Below are 15653 nucleotides of genomic sequence, written 5' to 3' on the forward strand. Positions count from 1 at the left end.
GATATTCCAAAGGTTTAGAATAACCACCATCGAAGAGTAGTCGATTATTCCTCCTTTGAACTAAGACAATCTTGACCAGATGCTAATTTATGAATATCTCATATTCCAATAGCATTTAGGTGTCGTTATTTCGGTCAAGAATATACTAACATTAGAATCATTATTCTCCCGAAAGTGGAGAGTCAACGTGAAAACTAATCAATGGGACCGTATGAACATTTAGAGTGCACGATGTTCCAAATCATATAACACAACCCTCCAAAGGGAACATTGCTCTAGGGCAGACAAGCAGGCGCATTATAGGAATCTCACAGTGTGACGCAATGGAAGAGACCGTGGGATGTGTTGTCACATATTCCTCACTCACTTACTATGAACTACTTCCCCTATTCGCCTTGATATTGATCCATGTAAACACTCTCCAAAGGGAGTCTGCTCCTATGTACAGTCCAAACCCTGCATGGTCCTCACAGTGTGAACTTTTAGGGACAATAGAGTTAAAATTGCACTACTTCTCTCTAGTTGAAGTGTTCTGTAATGGTTTTAAAGGTATTTAACTACTTTAGGATTTTATTTCGGCTAACTTAAACAAATCCTAAGTATAGGTAAAATATCCGAGCATAACCATTATATCGAATTTTAACCTACGATGTCTAGGTCATAAATCAGTTTTATTACCTCACATCTCTCACACATGCTCATAAAGCTAGGTTAACTAAGCTCAAGAACTGATTACAATCTCCAGGTAGGAGGTGTTCCGTAAACCATCAACTTAATAACCTCTAACCTTAAACATTTTATTTGACTTGTTGACAAGATCTATTCAGGTGACCCTCTTATAACCACTTTTACAAGACATCGATCTAATTCTACAAAAGAGGTAGATATGTTTAACCTAGGTGAGCATGCAAGTTATCTTTGTTATAGACTTTATAAGTCTAATTCATTTTATAACTCTTATAAAAGATCTATGAAAAACTATAACAAACAAACAATATATAATCATTATATAAAGAAATTAATTAATATATATCTTAATTTATTTAACTTTTAATTAAATTATATTTAATTAAGTTAAACAAATCAATAGATAATTAATTTCATTAAATCACATATAATTAAAATTAATTTAATTAATTAATCAACACTCATATTATACATTATAACAATTATAACATACTTTCAATGCAAAAACATGTTAACCTATGGTGTGATTTTAAATCTATATGACATGCTTTACGTACATACAATTTAAGAGAATAATTAAAAACATACATCACATGCATAGTTAATTAAACACCATCAAATGGATTGGCTTTGACTCCTAAATTAAGCTAAGGACTAAATTATTACATTAATAATTTGGTGAACTACAATAGAGCTCCCGAAAAACTCAAACTGGCTGGAAAAACACCAAAAAAACACTAAACTGACCCAAATACCCTTGAACCGACCCAAGACCCAACATTTGGGCTTGAATCGACCCAAAACCACCAAGCCAGACCATCAGGCATTGGTGGGAGTCAATCAGGTGAAACCCGGGTCTGGCGAACGCATGAAGCAAGCCATACGCGTGAATGGCAGACATAGACCAGATTGGATCCGGGTCGAAGTTAAGCATGCAGGCGTAAGGGAACTCGAACGAGGCGTGTGTGGGCTTGGGATGCATGCAAAGAGAGCCAAGCACACTCGATGAGGGCTGGGCGGATGCGAGGTGGGCCAGGGTTAGGGCATCAGGTGGGTTGCAAAGTGGGTTGGTGGCCAGGTTTTCAGGTCTGAAGCCTTCTTTTCGGGTATGTCCTCCATTTTTCTCCAATTTTAAACTTTTCTCTTACCCGATTGATGAAATTACACCATTTTTTTCAACTCTAATGACTCCATACAAACCCTTTGCAATAATAAATTAAGTCATAAAACGGGCTAATTACAATAATTATTATAAACAACATTTTAGCTTAATTTAATTTGCTAATGGTATGGATTTTTAATGAAAATAAATTACATATATACTGACGTATATTACCAATATACTTGGGTTGTTAAGTTGCAACATGTAAGCAAATTTCACCATCATCTTGTAGGATTCCATCGTAGAACTTCTAATCTCATCCAACGCAGTCTGATCACGTGCATGCCATGCTTTTTGGTAAGATATGCTTAAGTCATGTTCAGCACAAACGTAATGAACTATATCTTTGGGAGTGGACAATTCAGAACCAGCTAAACTTATTTTTTTTCTTTATCAAGTCCTTGATAAAGATAACCTGTTGATCTGGTAGTGGAACATCTATTGAACATGTATGTTCAGAATCGAATCTAGTGAGAACCCATAATGTCCTATCCACATGCAAACAACAAGAAGCTCGCAATGACCATTTGCAATCTTCAATCACGCACTGCAAAATCAACACTTACTTGTTTGATTTCACTATAACGTATTGAAAATTGTCGCTAATAGCAATGACTTGAACGATCTATTTCAACAAAGATTTGATTGAAAACATGTCGTGAATTTTTAGTGCAAAGTTGGAATCTATGTTAGACATAACATTTTTAAAAAAACAGCCCTCGCTTGAATGAAATTCAGTTTGAAATGAACTTGAGCACGAAGAACCCAAATAAATCGCTAAAAGACCAACAAAATGAACAATATGAACAATATGTTGTTCAACGTTCCATGTTGTTATATGGTAAACTCATTTAACATCGTTACCATTCCTTATAGCCAATCTTAAGACATTCTATAGAACCTAGGCAAAGGTATATATCAATATTAATTATTCATATCAATAAAACTACCTAACTTGAATCTAAAGACATACAATTCTTTATAGCACATACGTTCATCAACTATTATTTCGGACACACAAACTAATGTAATTGTTAGATTTGTTGAAAAAATCATCGAAATAGAATGCAATTCTAATCATCCTGCCAAAAAAAATTAGAACTATATGTCACTAAATATTAATGTTGTAAATAAGATGTGGTATATACACTAAATCACATAAGAAAAGTATTATATTTTACAGATATATTAAAGTATATATTGTTCATTTAATATATATATATATATATATATATAATGAAAATGTGTACATATGATATTCTCCATGTATAGATACATTGAGAATGTATAGTTTACTATTGTTTTAATAATATTTACTATATAAACATATATTTTAAATATGAATTCTGTTGGAATTATGTAGTTTCCTACCTGTTGTTTAGCGTATATTTAAAATATAAATGTTGATATGACTAACATCTTTATATTACTATATGATAAACAAAAAAAAAAAAAAAAAAACTAAAGGAAAGAATTCGAGTGTCTTACTTATATCATTATGTGTTATTATATAAAAAAATTATCGAAGTGAAAAATTTGGACATCTTACTTCAACTAACCAAAACAAATTACATCGGAATTGATGGAAAAAAGTACCGAAATTGAAGGATGACGTTGTTGTTGCTGACACCGGATGAAACTTCTCAAATTCTTAACGTGGTGATGAAAATAATGAAATACATTTATATTTAATTATTAAATAATTCCATATTAGAAAAGATCTTATTTTATATTTAATTAATAAACTACATCCAAATTACTTCCACAATAAAGTTATACATTAATTAATATCATAAATAAAGAAGTTATCCTTTAACTAATAAATTGAATATAACGTAAATAAAGAAATAATTTGAATTTAATTTCATGAATTTAATCATATATGATTTTTGAAGAGCTTATGCAAGTTCAAACAATTATAATAGCTTATGCAAGTTAGTCAATAACTCAAGGACATCTCTACCTTCATCATCACCTCCTATTTGTGAGGTAATAGTTTATTAATTAAAAAAAGTATATCCTAAGAGGCTTTATACATTTAATAACTGTACCCGATATTGGGGTTCGCAAGTGCATGATCTTCCTATTGCTCTTTCGGTTTGAGGGATGATAAGCGTCTACGAATTTTGAGGTATCCAAATCTACCAGCACCAGGAGAAGAACCGTAAAAAACGTATGGCAAGAACCCTGTTGCTCCTTTGTATCTTTGTTGAATCTGGATCATTAAAACTTCATAAATTATATAACCATAACTATTTCAATATACACATTAATTGAGATTAGTATTGTTGGTAAACGGAGAAGAGGGGGTGGATTTGGTCCTTCAAAATCAAATAGAGGCCTACCAAAGGTTGGTTTTTGTTATTCCCCATATGTGAAGAGTTTGGAAAATCATTTTCAAAAATGCATTTTGAAATGAAAAAAAAAAAAAACCAACTTGAAAGAGAAGTGAGAGAAAAGGAAGAAGAATTTAGAGATGACCTCTATGATTTGGTGGCTGCTGCCCAAGGAGTTTCGACCCATAACACAGACGGTTCCACCGGAGCCTCCACCAGTGATCTTTGCTCCATACAAAGTCCCATCTTCGGATTTGGATAACTTGGAGTGTTGCATGTCTTGAACCAACTGGACTAGCCGGTCTGTGCCATCCGACCCCAGCCCACATGCACTGTAACTATAATGGCACTGTGCTCCATCCATAACAAACTCGCCATTTTTATTATGACTTACCTAAACAACCAAAGGAAGGGCAAACTAAACAGAACCAAATCGTACCCTACCTGATATAACAATTCTCCAAGTGATGTAAGTTGGTCATCAGAAGTAGCTGAAGTGAGCAGCGCTTTGAAGGCCTTTAAACCAAAGTATTCAACAACAAAATCAATTCAACTAGATATATTTGTATATCCTTGCAAATGTAAATGTCAATGCAAATTCAAACCTTGACACGGAAATTCTCATAGATAGGATGACGAGCACAGGCTCTGACTCCATAAACTCTCTTTGGATCAATCACCGTTACAGCGTCATTGTGATCTGAATATTTCTCCATAAAAGCCTCCCCTGTTATTGTCTCTGGTAGCTGCTTTGCGTATATGGCTTCATAGCGGTGAGGGGGGAGATTACATAGATAATATAAGGAGGATTCGGATTCCAGTAGCTCAATGCCGTCATCTTCCAAGTCGTCATGGCTTATGCCATTGGCCAGTGATGAGGAGTTTGATAACAACTCTGATGCTCTTGACTTTATCATTCTCCGTCCCATGAAGGCTCCGATTCTAACTGACCCATAATCTGCCCCACCAACGCTGCAGAACCAACACAACAATTGAGATTACTGACTGTTTGATGAAGTTTTCCTGTTTGGATTCTTTGTCTTCTGTATTTTGAAAAAAAAAAGTGCATAACTAAACAGCCATATGACCAACAACCACCAAAACAGAAACCAAGAAACCAGAAAATTTCTGAATTTCTGGTGGTTTGGGTTGTTGTTTCTGATTTTCTGGTTTCTTTGTTTCTGTTTTGGTGGTTGTTGGTCATATGGCTGTTTAGTTGTGCATTTTTTAAGATAAAAGAAGAAAAATGACTGCTAATGCAGGTGCCAAGAGACCCCCATTACGCTAGGCTTTCTTTAGAAGAGGGATTTTTGCTACAAACTTCCAGCCGGCTATAGGTTTGGTTTCGATACATTTTAAATTTGTGGAATATCAAGCGAGGGGATTAAGAAAATTGTGAGTTCATGAGAAAAAATAACGTTGAGAAGGGGCGAAAATAGAAAATCTTTTAAGAGAGATTTGGAGAAGGTGGTGAATAGTTAGGAAAGAAAAATCGAAGTTAATTAAATATCATTCTCAGACTATCAAGTTTGTATCAACTCATAAGGAGCCAGAAATTAAAGAGGACGAGTATCTATTTCGAGGTTTATGAAATTTCAAACTTGTTTGATAAGTTCTCCCCGATTTAAAAAGTGCTTAATAACTCCTAAATCTTTTATTCATTAAACATGTCTTAATTTTAAAAAATTAGTAGATAAATTTGAAAATTGACACAAAAATCACTGTTGAATAAATCCATGTCAATTATAAAAAAATGATGAATATGTCAAATATCAATTAGATACATAATGAAAATTTTATGAATCTATTTGATATTTTAAAATGTAAAAAATTAAACATTTTAAAAGTTCATAGACCTAACAATTAAAAGTAAAGGACTGATCTTTCAATTTAACCAAAGACAAATTGTTTGAATTACATTTGTTTGTTTCTCTTTCTTACATCCACACCCTCCAATATTTGCTTATTACGAGAGATACATATTGGAGAGAGATATATACAATAGCCAATAGAGGTAGAGTTAAACTTTAGAAAGACAAATTAACTTAGAAGCTAAAAAGTGGTCATGGTGAAAACTAAAATAGGGAGGAGAAACTTGAAGTGAAAAAGTTGTTGTGAAAGAGGTTAAAAAGTTTAAAAGATGTCTATTAGACAAAGAAAGAAAACTTGTAGGAAAAGGTTGGTAAGAGGAAGATATGGAAGAGAGGTAGAGAGAGAAATTTTAGAAAGTAATAAAATAGGGGGAGAAGAATGGAGAGAAAAGATGAGAGACAAATTTAGAGTAAGGAAAGGAAGGAAAGTTAGAGCCAAAACGGAATGATGGAGAGAATATATTAAAAATATTATGGACAAGAAATTTTGATTTTATCAAAAATAAAAGTTGATGATAAGAGAGAAAAGATAAAATTTTGAAAGACATAAACCTATATATATATATAGAAAACTTTTTAAAAGAAAACAAAAACAAAATAGTAGGGAAAAAGAGACAATATTATTGATAACAAAAAGAAAAGATTACCTGTGTCGAATTCCTGAATCAATTCCCCAAAATCGAATGTGACCTGGTATATCAACTAGCCCGATCACCTCTGCTGGCTGCAAAGCAAAATCAACATCCAATTCCAATTTGTCACTACTTCGTAAAACTATCGAGATAGTTTGTGAGATTTTGCCTCGTATTAATGCAGAACTGTTCAAAAGGCTTTTTATGCGTAAGTACACTCATCTCCGACAACGAGAGCGGTTGTTTATGATGAAATATATGAAAGAGGGCCTTGGGGTTATCCCGACACTCTCTCTCCCTCACAAGAGAAAAATCCTATCTGTTCAGGGACGCATTTTTTTATGGTAAAAGGGTTTTTCCTCAAGAAGTGGGTCATTGTGATCTGGCCTGCCTCAAGTGTAGTGCAGTTGGCATAAAAATGCTCCCAAATTGAAATAAGAAAAGCTGATCATTCTTGAGCCACCTTTTTTCTTTTAAAGAAGATGATGCTTTTCTTGAGTGATTGGATCGGATATTATTATTATACCTTACCTGGCAAACCATTGCTAGCAGTTTATCAGCTTCCCCACACGCCGATGTCATCTGGTCCATCACTCCACACGGTGCTCCAACTATGTGATTCTCCACCTAATTAATTTACATTGTTTTCAACACTTCTCATTACTGAATAAAAACATAACACAACATCTATATAATATATATATATATATGATATTTTATCTACTAACTATGAAGATGATAAAGATTCATGAATAGGCAATACAATTGAACATCAACCTCGGTAAAAAAAAAAATCATACCTTTTGACAAAGCAGCGCCAGGTCTCTTGGACTGATGCTTAATCCTGCAATATTTTCCCGTTTAATTTTGTTTCTTTTGTTGCTATATGATTGTTTCATTAAAATGAATGGTTTTTGAAATATTACCATGAGCAGCAGCTATGGCAGACATTGAAGCAACCTCCACTGAGGCTGATGAAGATACACCCTTCCCTTCTGGTACTGTGGAAGAAACCTGCCCCACGTTAAATAGAATCAATGACCAAAAACAATTGGAAATTACATCCTGAATGATGGGGGGATCGCCAAAGTTGAAAGAAAACTTGTCTACAACAATTCTTATCGACCAAAACAAGGAGACTATTTGCATAATAAGCTACCATATTACTATCCCGCCTGTCATGTTTTCTTTTAGAAAATATTTTGTGTGAAAAGTTGAAACAGTTTGTTTTGCATACCAACAAGCTGATGCTATCTTCAAAACGAACACCCAACTCCCTCATTAAAACCAATATGGTGCCTGCAATATATGCTGCCCACTTCTGTGCAGGATCTTGAGCAAAATATTTCCTTGCCTTCTCGTATGACATAGGCCCCTCCCCGTCCATGAAGTCTGATAAGTCCATGTCAAACGTCGGGGCACGGTTACTCAACTCCGATCCATACGACACCTAATCAAGTACAAAATAATGATTAGTGAGGAAAAGAAAAGAAGTTTCTATACTAATACAAATTCATGTAATTACGTTTACAACTTACAATTTGAAGAACAGGTTTGGATCCTTCTCCTTTGGCATTTTGGCGAGCCTGAGCGTGTTTCCAGAGGCGATGTTTAGTAGGATGGTTTCTTTGCAGAGCTACATGGCATGCTTCTCTTATAGGTAACTACAACAGAGGATAGCGGAAAGAAAATGTTAGAATCACTACTACAGTTCACAGCGAATGAACTGGTGATTGAAATTCACTACAATAATAAACATGTTTTGTCAGGAAAAAAAAGAACTTGAAATGTTTATAGCCCTCTTTTAAGTTAAATTTCAGTAGCTAGACATTAGTCTAGATTAAAAAAAATATATCTAATAACGTATACTAATTTTATTAAATTGGATATATATTTAAATTTGCCTTTGATCACCAGCTTGAGCTTTTGGGTGAATTGGTAATTTAATATGGTATCAGAGCAGGTGGTACAGGGAGGTTTGTGTTCAAGCCCTGGCATTGTTGTTTCCTCTCCAATTAAAATTGATTTCTACTTGTTGGGCCTTTCAAATATTTCAAGCCCACAAGTGAAGGGGAGTGTTAGTGATATATATTTAAATTTGCCTTCAACCACCGGCTTAAGCTTTTGGGTGAGTCGATTTTTTAATAAAAAGCAAGAATACTTGAGTGCATCTTTGACTACACGCATCTTTTTGAAACATACCCTAACCACACAAACAGAAAAAGCCTTAAACAAATATTTAAGAGTGGGAATGAAGCCTCAACACCCATGAGAAACTACAAAAAAAAATTCAGAACACTTTGCTTAGCCCCTCGATGTGTTGCCTATGCGCTAAAGATGAGGAAACGTTGGATCATTTATTTCTACATTGTCCCTTCACAAGAAAAGCTTGGTACACTCTGTTTGGTATTTTCGATTTGGAGATTTGCCTTCCTAGCAAGATTGATAGATGGATGATTGAAGGTCTTAACTTTAGAGGTTACAGCCCTAAAGGAAACATCTTATGGAAATGCGCGACGCGTTCCCTTTTGTGGAGCATTTGGAAAGAAAGGAATAGCAGAATCTTTGACGATAGATTTAATTCTTTTGATTCTTTTTGGACTGTGGTTCAACACACAGCCTCTTGGTGGAGTACGAATTACACCAAACACTTTTGTAATTATAGCCTTTCTATGATTTTCAACAATTGGAAGGCCATTATGTCTTAGTTCCTTAGCTTCTTCCGGGGAGGGCCCTCTCATCCCTCGCCCTTAGGTTGTTCTGTTTTGTTATATGAATATACTTGTCTCTTATCAAAAAAAAAAAGAGTGGGAATGAAGAAGTGTTTATGACATGACAAACCATAGTTGTACAGTTGGGTGGACTGCAAAAGATAGGGACAGTTCAGGATTCACCCAGTTTTCTTTTAATAGGAAATTTGAAACTACAATAAAATCACATATTCTTTGGACGGTTGAATTTGAGAAAAAAACTACACAAAAATGAAGTTTGAGCCTTCTGTATTTTTTAAGGCATCAAAATATAAAAGTGCGACTTTACCTGAAGAACAAGACTTCCTGAGTAGTCAGCAATGCCTCCCATTACATCCAATCTTCCTGGAGCTCTTGTCACAAAAATCTCTTCCTGTACGCACAGATGTCATACAAGTATTCCCATTTTATTCTCACAAAAAATAAAAAAAGAAGAGATAATAATAATAATAAAGTAACAATAACAATGAATACAACAAAATAGCAACCTCCCAATTAAAAAGACCAGCAGCAGCCTTTTGCTCCCGCATTTGGCGTTTCTCAGCCATTCCCGAATCATATACTGAGTTCAATTCAGCAAGGCTCTTTAAGAAACTCATCGTATCAGGAAGACCTTGTACATCTCCATGAAGCACATCAAAGTGTTCCATATATCTATTACAAGTCATGAACATAGCAACAGAAATTAGATTCAAGAACAAGAAGCTACTAGTTTTCAAGATAAACTACTTTTCAACTGCAAAAAGTTCTCACGATTCCATATGAGCGCCTCTCCCCTCTACAGGTAAGGTTGGTGATTTGTTAGGAAGACCAAGTTCGCTTTCAGCATTGGCAAACCAATCTGGTATGCATAGATCACGTCCTGGGGCCCTTTGGAGTTGATAGCCAAGAACTATAGCATCTCTCAATCTTCTAGCTCCACTAAACTATAGTTTGACAGGGGAAAATGAGAATAAAAACACAAGATGTCTAATTCACCAACTACATACAAACAACAAATTTAACTGCATTATGGAAATAATCATCATTATGAGTGATATGAAACGAGAAATTTTGACCTTATCTGATGCGTAGTTTTTTCCACTGGCTGTCTCCTGCAAGATATGAGCTGCAACCTAAACTTTTAAAAAGAGAATCAGAAAATTGAACAATCAAACCACATAGATGTAAAAGGAGAAGTGCATCATCTTTATCCATGGAAAAAAAAAACATTAAACAAACCAAATAGAATCCTAAAGAACTGCTACAAAATGGTGATACAGTGTGTAGAAGATTATACCTCACCACCATTTGTGCCACCCTCATAGCAAGGTTTCAAACTAATTGCACGTTCGAGATATGGTTTCCAATGACCTGTGAGTAGGTCCCTTCTTATCATCTCAACTCCACTTTGATAATACTGTTGTTTATGAGACGATGAAATAGTTAAATTATCAACAAGGTTACAGCAGGGAAAATATATTAGAAGACAACTTGATTCACCTCGAGCATATTTCTCAGGAATGGTTCTTCGTTAAAATAATCACGGCGAACAAAGACGAAAGGTAATTTGTATGCCAATGCTTCACTGACAGTTCCATATCCAATTTTGCCTAAAAGAACAGGAAGAATATTAATCTACCCTTATTAACCTGATTAAACCCAGGGACAAATAAATGACAATATTTATAACTCACCAAGCATACAATCAGAAGCAGCTATTAGGTCAGGTGTATATGCATCTTTTGCAAGCTTGATGAAATTTGGTGGAAGCTCCTCTGTTTCAGAAGCACCACAAACCTGAAGCAATAGTCAAAATGCAACAGTAAAAGTGTTTGTGATCATATAGTCACCTCATTATCTAATACAAATGATATAAATAAGATGTTCAAAAGGTACCAAACACAGCCAGCCAGGAGGCAGGTATTCCTCCTTCAACTTCCAGCCTGCAGGCTGCCAGTGGGAGAGACAAAAATAACGGAAAAGTTAATAAGAGTATGTAATGATAATCGTAAAAGAAATCTGTGAGACCCCCCTATAAAAGAAGAGGTAAAGTGGGGAATACCCAATGCCAAGAAGAGAAAAACACCAGAGGGTCCACTGTGAAGGGAGTATAAATAGAGAATATTTTTGGGGATTCGGTTTTTAGGTATTGATTGTGTTAAAAGTAGTTTCCAGCCTTCTCAAAGTGTTTGAGGGGGAGTGTTAGAATCTTAGAATATTTATTAGAATATTTATGGAAAGATTATGGAAATATTTTTCCTTATTCGTAAATCTTTTCCTTTTTTATTCTCTTGTATATTCTATTTATTCTCTCTTGTACCTGTTGTATTATTCATTAGAAAATAACAACAAACAATCATGGTTTTTCTTCCGGTACTTGGGTTTTCACGTAAATCGGTGTGTGCGCTTTGTCTCTCCTTCCAATATATTTTCAAAGAGTGCTGCCTCTGTTTTGTGCTATCGTTGAGATTTTTCTGAGTTTCAGGTTTAGAATCTTAACGAAATCCTGAAACAATTGAAAATTTTATATGGCTACATTTGAAATTTTATATAGCATACCAGCGTAAACTATTTATAGTGTCTTTGCAGGCATCTCAATTCAGAAAAGAAACCAATGAAAAATTGATACTGAATTTCTTCAATAAGTAAACGTTGTGGATAATTTAGAAGTCAATAAGAAATATACCAGAACCGATCAAATAAAAGGTGGAAAACAAATAAATTTCACAGACCTGCCCACCGAAATTGAGAATAACCAACTTTGTATCTTCTCCAATCTCAAGCTCCTTCCTCACCTAGAATAATGATTAAGAAACCGTTAATGACTTAAAATGATCAAGAGATTTAACAAAACTTCACGAGACAGTACCTCCTTGCGCTGTTTGTGAAGCCTTCTAACAACTAGAGGTACATCAACAACATCACGAAAAGCGGGCACTGCAAAAGAAAGGTTTGTTATACAATTATACATTTAAAATAAACAAGCTCCCATAACTAGAATTTATGATTTGGGTTGTAATATCATTAAGAAAATGAGACAAATTGAAAGGACACTAGTACTTGGACAGTATCCTGGGAGGCGGATCAGGAACTCGCAGTGTGAATAATCTTCTGCAATCTGAAAAAGAGACATAACGAGTTAATACAAGAAATGACCAATCGGGCTGTGCAAGGAGATTACAGAACGTTAAATTATAAAACATTATTATCTCGATTATCCTAATACAGAGACTGTGGGCGAAAGAAGATTGTCATTGAAATTTTATTTTGAATTTTTTTTTTTAGTTTAGATTCATGCACCATAACATGAGAACACATCAACGAACAGAGTAGTCCGCAATTATGAAAATTACATCCTCTCAGGTGGCTGGAAAACCCGTTCTTGACTTAAACTCATTTTGTGAACATATTGTCCCCGTGAAACTCCCAATGAGAAAAATACATCACATCCCAAAAACAAATGATTTTAGACATCTCTAATCAATACAATTCTTAAGATGAGCGCAAGTTCATTCAATGAGTGATTTAGACCCTACGAATTTAACAAGGTAATGTTAAAACAAGGCCATTTCTTTTAATATAACTATAATCATCATGATCTAGACCTCATTGGATAGGCTTTTTTATTTCTTTCTTTTCTTTCACAATATTACCAATATTACAGTATATATTAATGCAGAAAGAGATTGATTCACCTGCCAGACTATAGAACGGTGATAATGCCCTGCGGCCATCACATACTCTGCATAGATAAAATCCCAGCTGCAAATACCAACTAATACAATCATTAGCTAAACAAGAAAGCTTTGAAGCAATTCAAGATACTTCCAAACCTTTAAATTCTTACCAAGTGAAAAGAGCATTTAAATTTAAGAGATGCTTGAAGTTCTGATAAAAAGAAATAGACAAATACCTAAAGTTCGTGACACAAACAGAGCGAATTCCAGCATCAGCTGCAGCACGGCAAGCAACTGGTACAACATCTGAAACCTGATTACCATGGGAGCAGAACTAAATCAGTCAAACCTTCTTTATATTAAATATGTGGTTTAAAGCAAAAGAACAACCTGCCAAGGTCGTTTAATGTCTGATACTAGATAGATGAAAATCAACCAATCAAAAGATTATTGTTGGTGGTATATAATTAAATTTGCTTTCAACTACCAGCTTAAGCTTTTGGGTGAATTAGTGGTTTAATATGGTATCAGAGCAGGTGATCCAGGGAGGTCCTATGTTCAAGCCTTGCATTGTCATTTCCTCCCCAATTAAAATTGATTTCCATTTGTTGAGCCTTTTCAAATATTTCAAGCCCACAAGTGAGGGGGAGTGTTGGTGGTATATAATTAAATTTGCCTTCAACAACCAGCTTAAGCTTTTGGGTGAATTGGTGGTTTAATAATTATAACATATCATCTTAATGATACTAGGTAATTTACATTTCACTATTTAGTATACGTACTACAAGAAGCAGTTACCACTAAATCAGCTTTGATTGAGTTGAGCCACTCTACTTCAGTTGCCAAAATAGAAGCACGAGGCACCACAGCTGTCTCATGATACTAATATGTCAGAAAACAAAGAAGACATTGTCAACACAGTTAGAAGGGAAAAGAAAAGGATCCAGTAGAAACGTTTCAAAAGTAAGTGAAGTAGCTGGTAGCCAATGTAACTTTATTTTCTTATGGAATCAGGGAAAAATAATGGAAACAAATTACTGGCGAGAAGAAAATGAAATATTTCTCCATTCACCTTCTCCAGTGATGCCAAGCGATCCACTGTCAGTGCATCTGCTTGAACGGCTCCACAATCCAACAATACCTGATCAGTAATGAGACTTCTATAAGCATCTCAAAAACATTTTTGCATAGGATTGGTATGGTTTGCATATGCAATTTTAATGGTACTGACGGTTAGAAGCAATGGCACGGTCCATTCAAAACTGCATAAACTTAAAATTGGTGTCATTCATAAAATGAAATAAAATATACAATCGCAAATGTAAAACACAAAAATTAATCAAACATCAAGAGGAAGAATAAAACTGAAAATCTCTGTTGGACTGGCATTGGAAATCAGACTACCTTTCGTATGAATAGCCGAGGAGATTGAATTGCAGAAGTGAAAACGAACTCAGGAGCACCGCTGACCACATGAACATCGTGCCCAGCAAGTATAAGATGCCGAACAACCTTTTCACATAAACATTACATCAAACGTTTTCGAAAATCAGAATATGATCGCCGAAGAAAAAAGAAAAAGAAAACAAACCAATTGTGTCAAACACAAAAATGGGGAAATTCTAAAGACCCATACCACCATTCCCTAACACAAGTAAAACCCAAAACCCCAAAATCGAAATTCAACGGAAACATGGAAAATAAACAAAAAAAATTGATCACTGATTCAGCTAAAATTGAAAACTCGAGGGCCAAAAGTTCCATGCTGAAAAGTAAAAACTATAATTTCTATAATAAAAAAAAAAAAAACCATATTCAATCAGAATTCAACAAGATAAGAAAAAAGAAAACGATGATTAAAAATGTGATCAACGGATGAAGAAAAGTGACCTCAATAACACGAGTAGCGTGGCCAAAGCCATGGCCAGTGACATAGTAAGCAAAAACCAGATGATTACGAGAGGCTGAAACAGCCTCCTCAGCCTCCTTCACAATCCTCATTCAGATGTTCTGAGTGGAACAATAAAAAACGGTTGGAATACAATTAGTTGTAAAAAGAAGAGGACAGAAGAAAGGGAGGAATAATGGGAAAAGTGAGGGAAGAAGGAAGAAGAAGAAGAAGAAGAAGCAGAGCAGGAGTTGTGTGATATCAATGGAGGTTTTTTGGTTATCGATAAAAATGGAGGAATTTGTTTTTAGGTGAAGAAGAAACCGTATGACTATGAGTTTGTTTTCCTTCTCCACAGAGACCTTTTTTCTTTCTCATACTCCACTTTTGGACTTTGCTTTGTTCTGACTTTTTGACACATTTAATTAAAAATTAATTGCTTTTTATTTAAAACAAAAACAATAATAAATTAAATACTCTATTCGGATAAGAGAAAATTAAACGTATTTTGTTTTCCGTTTGTTTGGAATTATCTTTTAATTGCGTAAGCTCCACGTCACAACCAAGGGGTCTTACATTTCTTTTCTTTTCTTCTTTTCTTTTTTCTTTTTCCTTTTTTCTTTTTTAATTCAAAAAGAAAAAAGAGGTGAATTGTAAATTTGTGTTTA

The 15653-nt window shown here is 34.6% G+C and overlaps 1 protein-coding gene across 1 annotated transcript; it reads right to left on the minus strand.

Moving 5' to 3' along the window:
- Positions 1-3680: 3680 nt before the first annotated feature.
- Positions 3681-15376, minus strand: LOC101218758 (L-arabinokinase). The gene is made up of 27 exons (XM_004137134.3): positions 14988-15376; positions 14502-14609; positions 14170-14238; positions 13896-13979; positions 13334-13410; positions 13116-13182; positions 12481-12538; positions 12290-12357; positions 12153-12215; positions 11317-11370; positions 11115-11217; positions 10921-11030; positions 10718-10837; positions 10497-10553; positions 10192-10364; positions 9927-10092; positions 9728-9811; positions 8227-8352; positions 7926-8138; positions 7615-7702; positions 7489-7532; positions 7220-7315; positions 6704-6780; positions 4791-5157; positions 4630-4701; positions 4331-4534; positions 3681-4064 (listed from the first exon to the last, which is right to left on the minus strand). The coding sequence occupies exons 1-27, from the start codon at positions 15096-15098 to the stop codon at positions 3933-3935; spliced, it is 2991 nt and encodes a 996-aa protein (XP_004137182.1). The 5' UTR covers positions 15099-15376; the 3' UTR covers positions 3681-3932.
- Between the last annotated feature and the right edge of the window lie 277 nt (positions 15377-15653).

Source organism: Cucumis sativus, chromosome 4 (assembly GCF_000004075.3).
Source record: "Cucumis sativus cultivar 9930 chromosome 4, Cucumber_9930_V3, whole genome shotgun sequence".
NCBI classification, from domain to species: Eukaryota; Viridiplantae; Streptophyta; class Magnoliopsida; order Cucurbitales; family Cucurbitaceae; genus Cucumis; species Cucumis sativus.

Bases quoted from the DNA above. Each gene is read 5' to 3' on its own strand.
- LOC101218758 (XM_004137134.3), bottom strand. From the start codon at position 15,098: ATGAGGATTGTGAAGGAGGCTGAGGAGGCTGTTTCAGCCTCTCGTAAT. The intron at 10,554-10,717 runs GTATAATCTTCT...TTAAAAGTTTAG, and splicing joins GTGGCACAAATGGTGGTGAG to GTTGCAGCTCATATCTTGCA. The intron at 5,158-6,703 runs GTAATCTTTTCT...TTGGTTCTGCAG, and splicing joins GATTCAGGAATTCGACACAG to CGTTGGTGGGGCAGATTATG.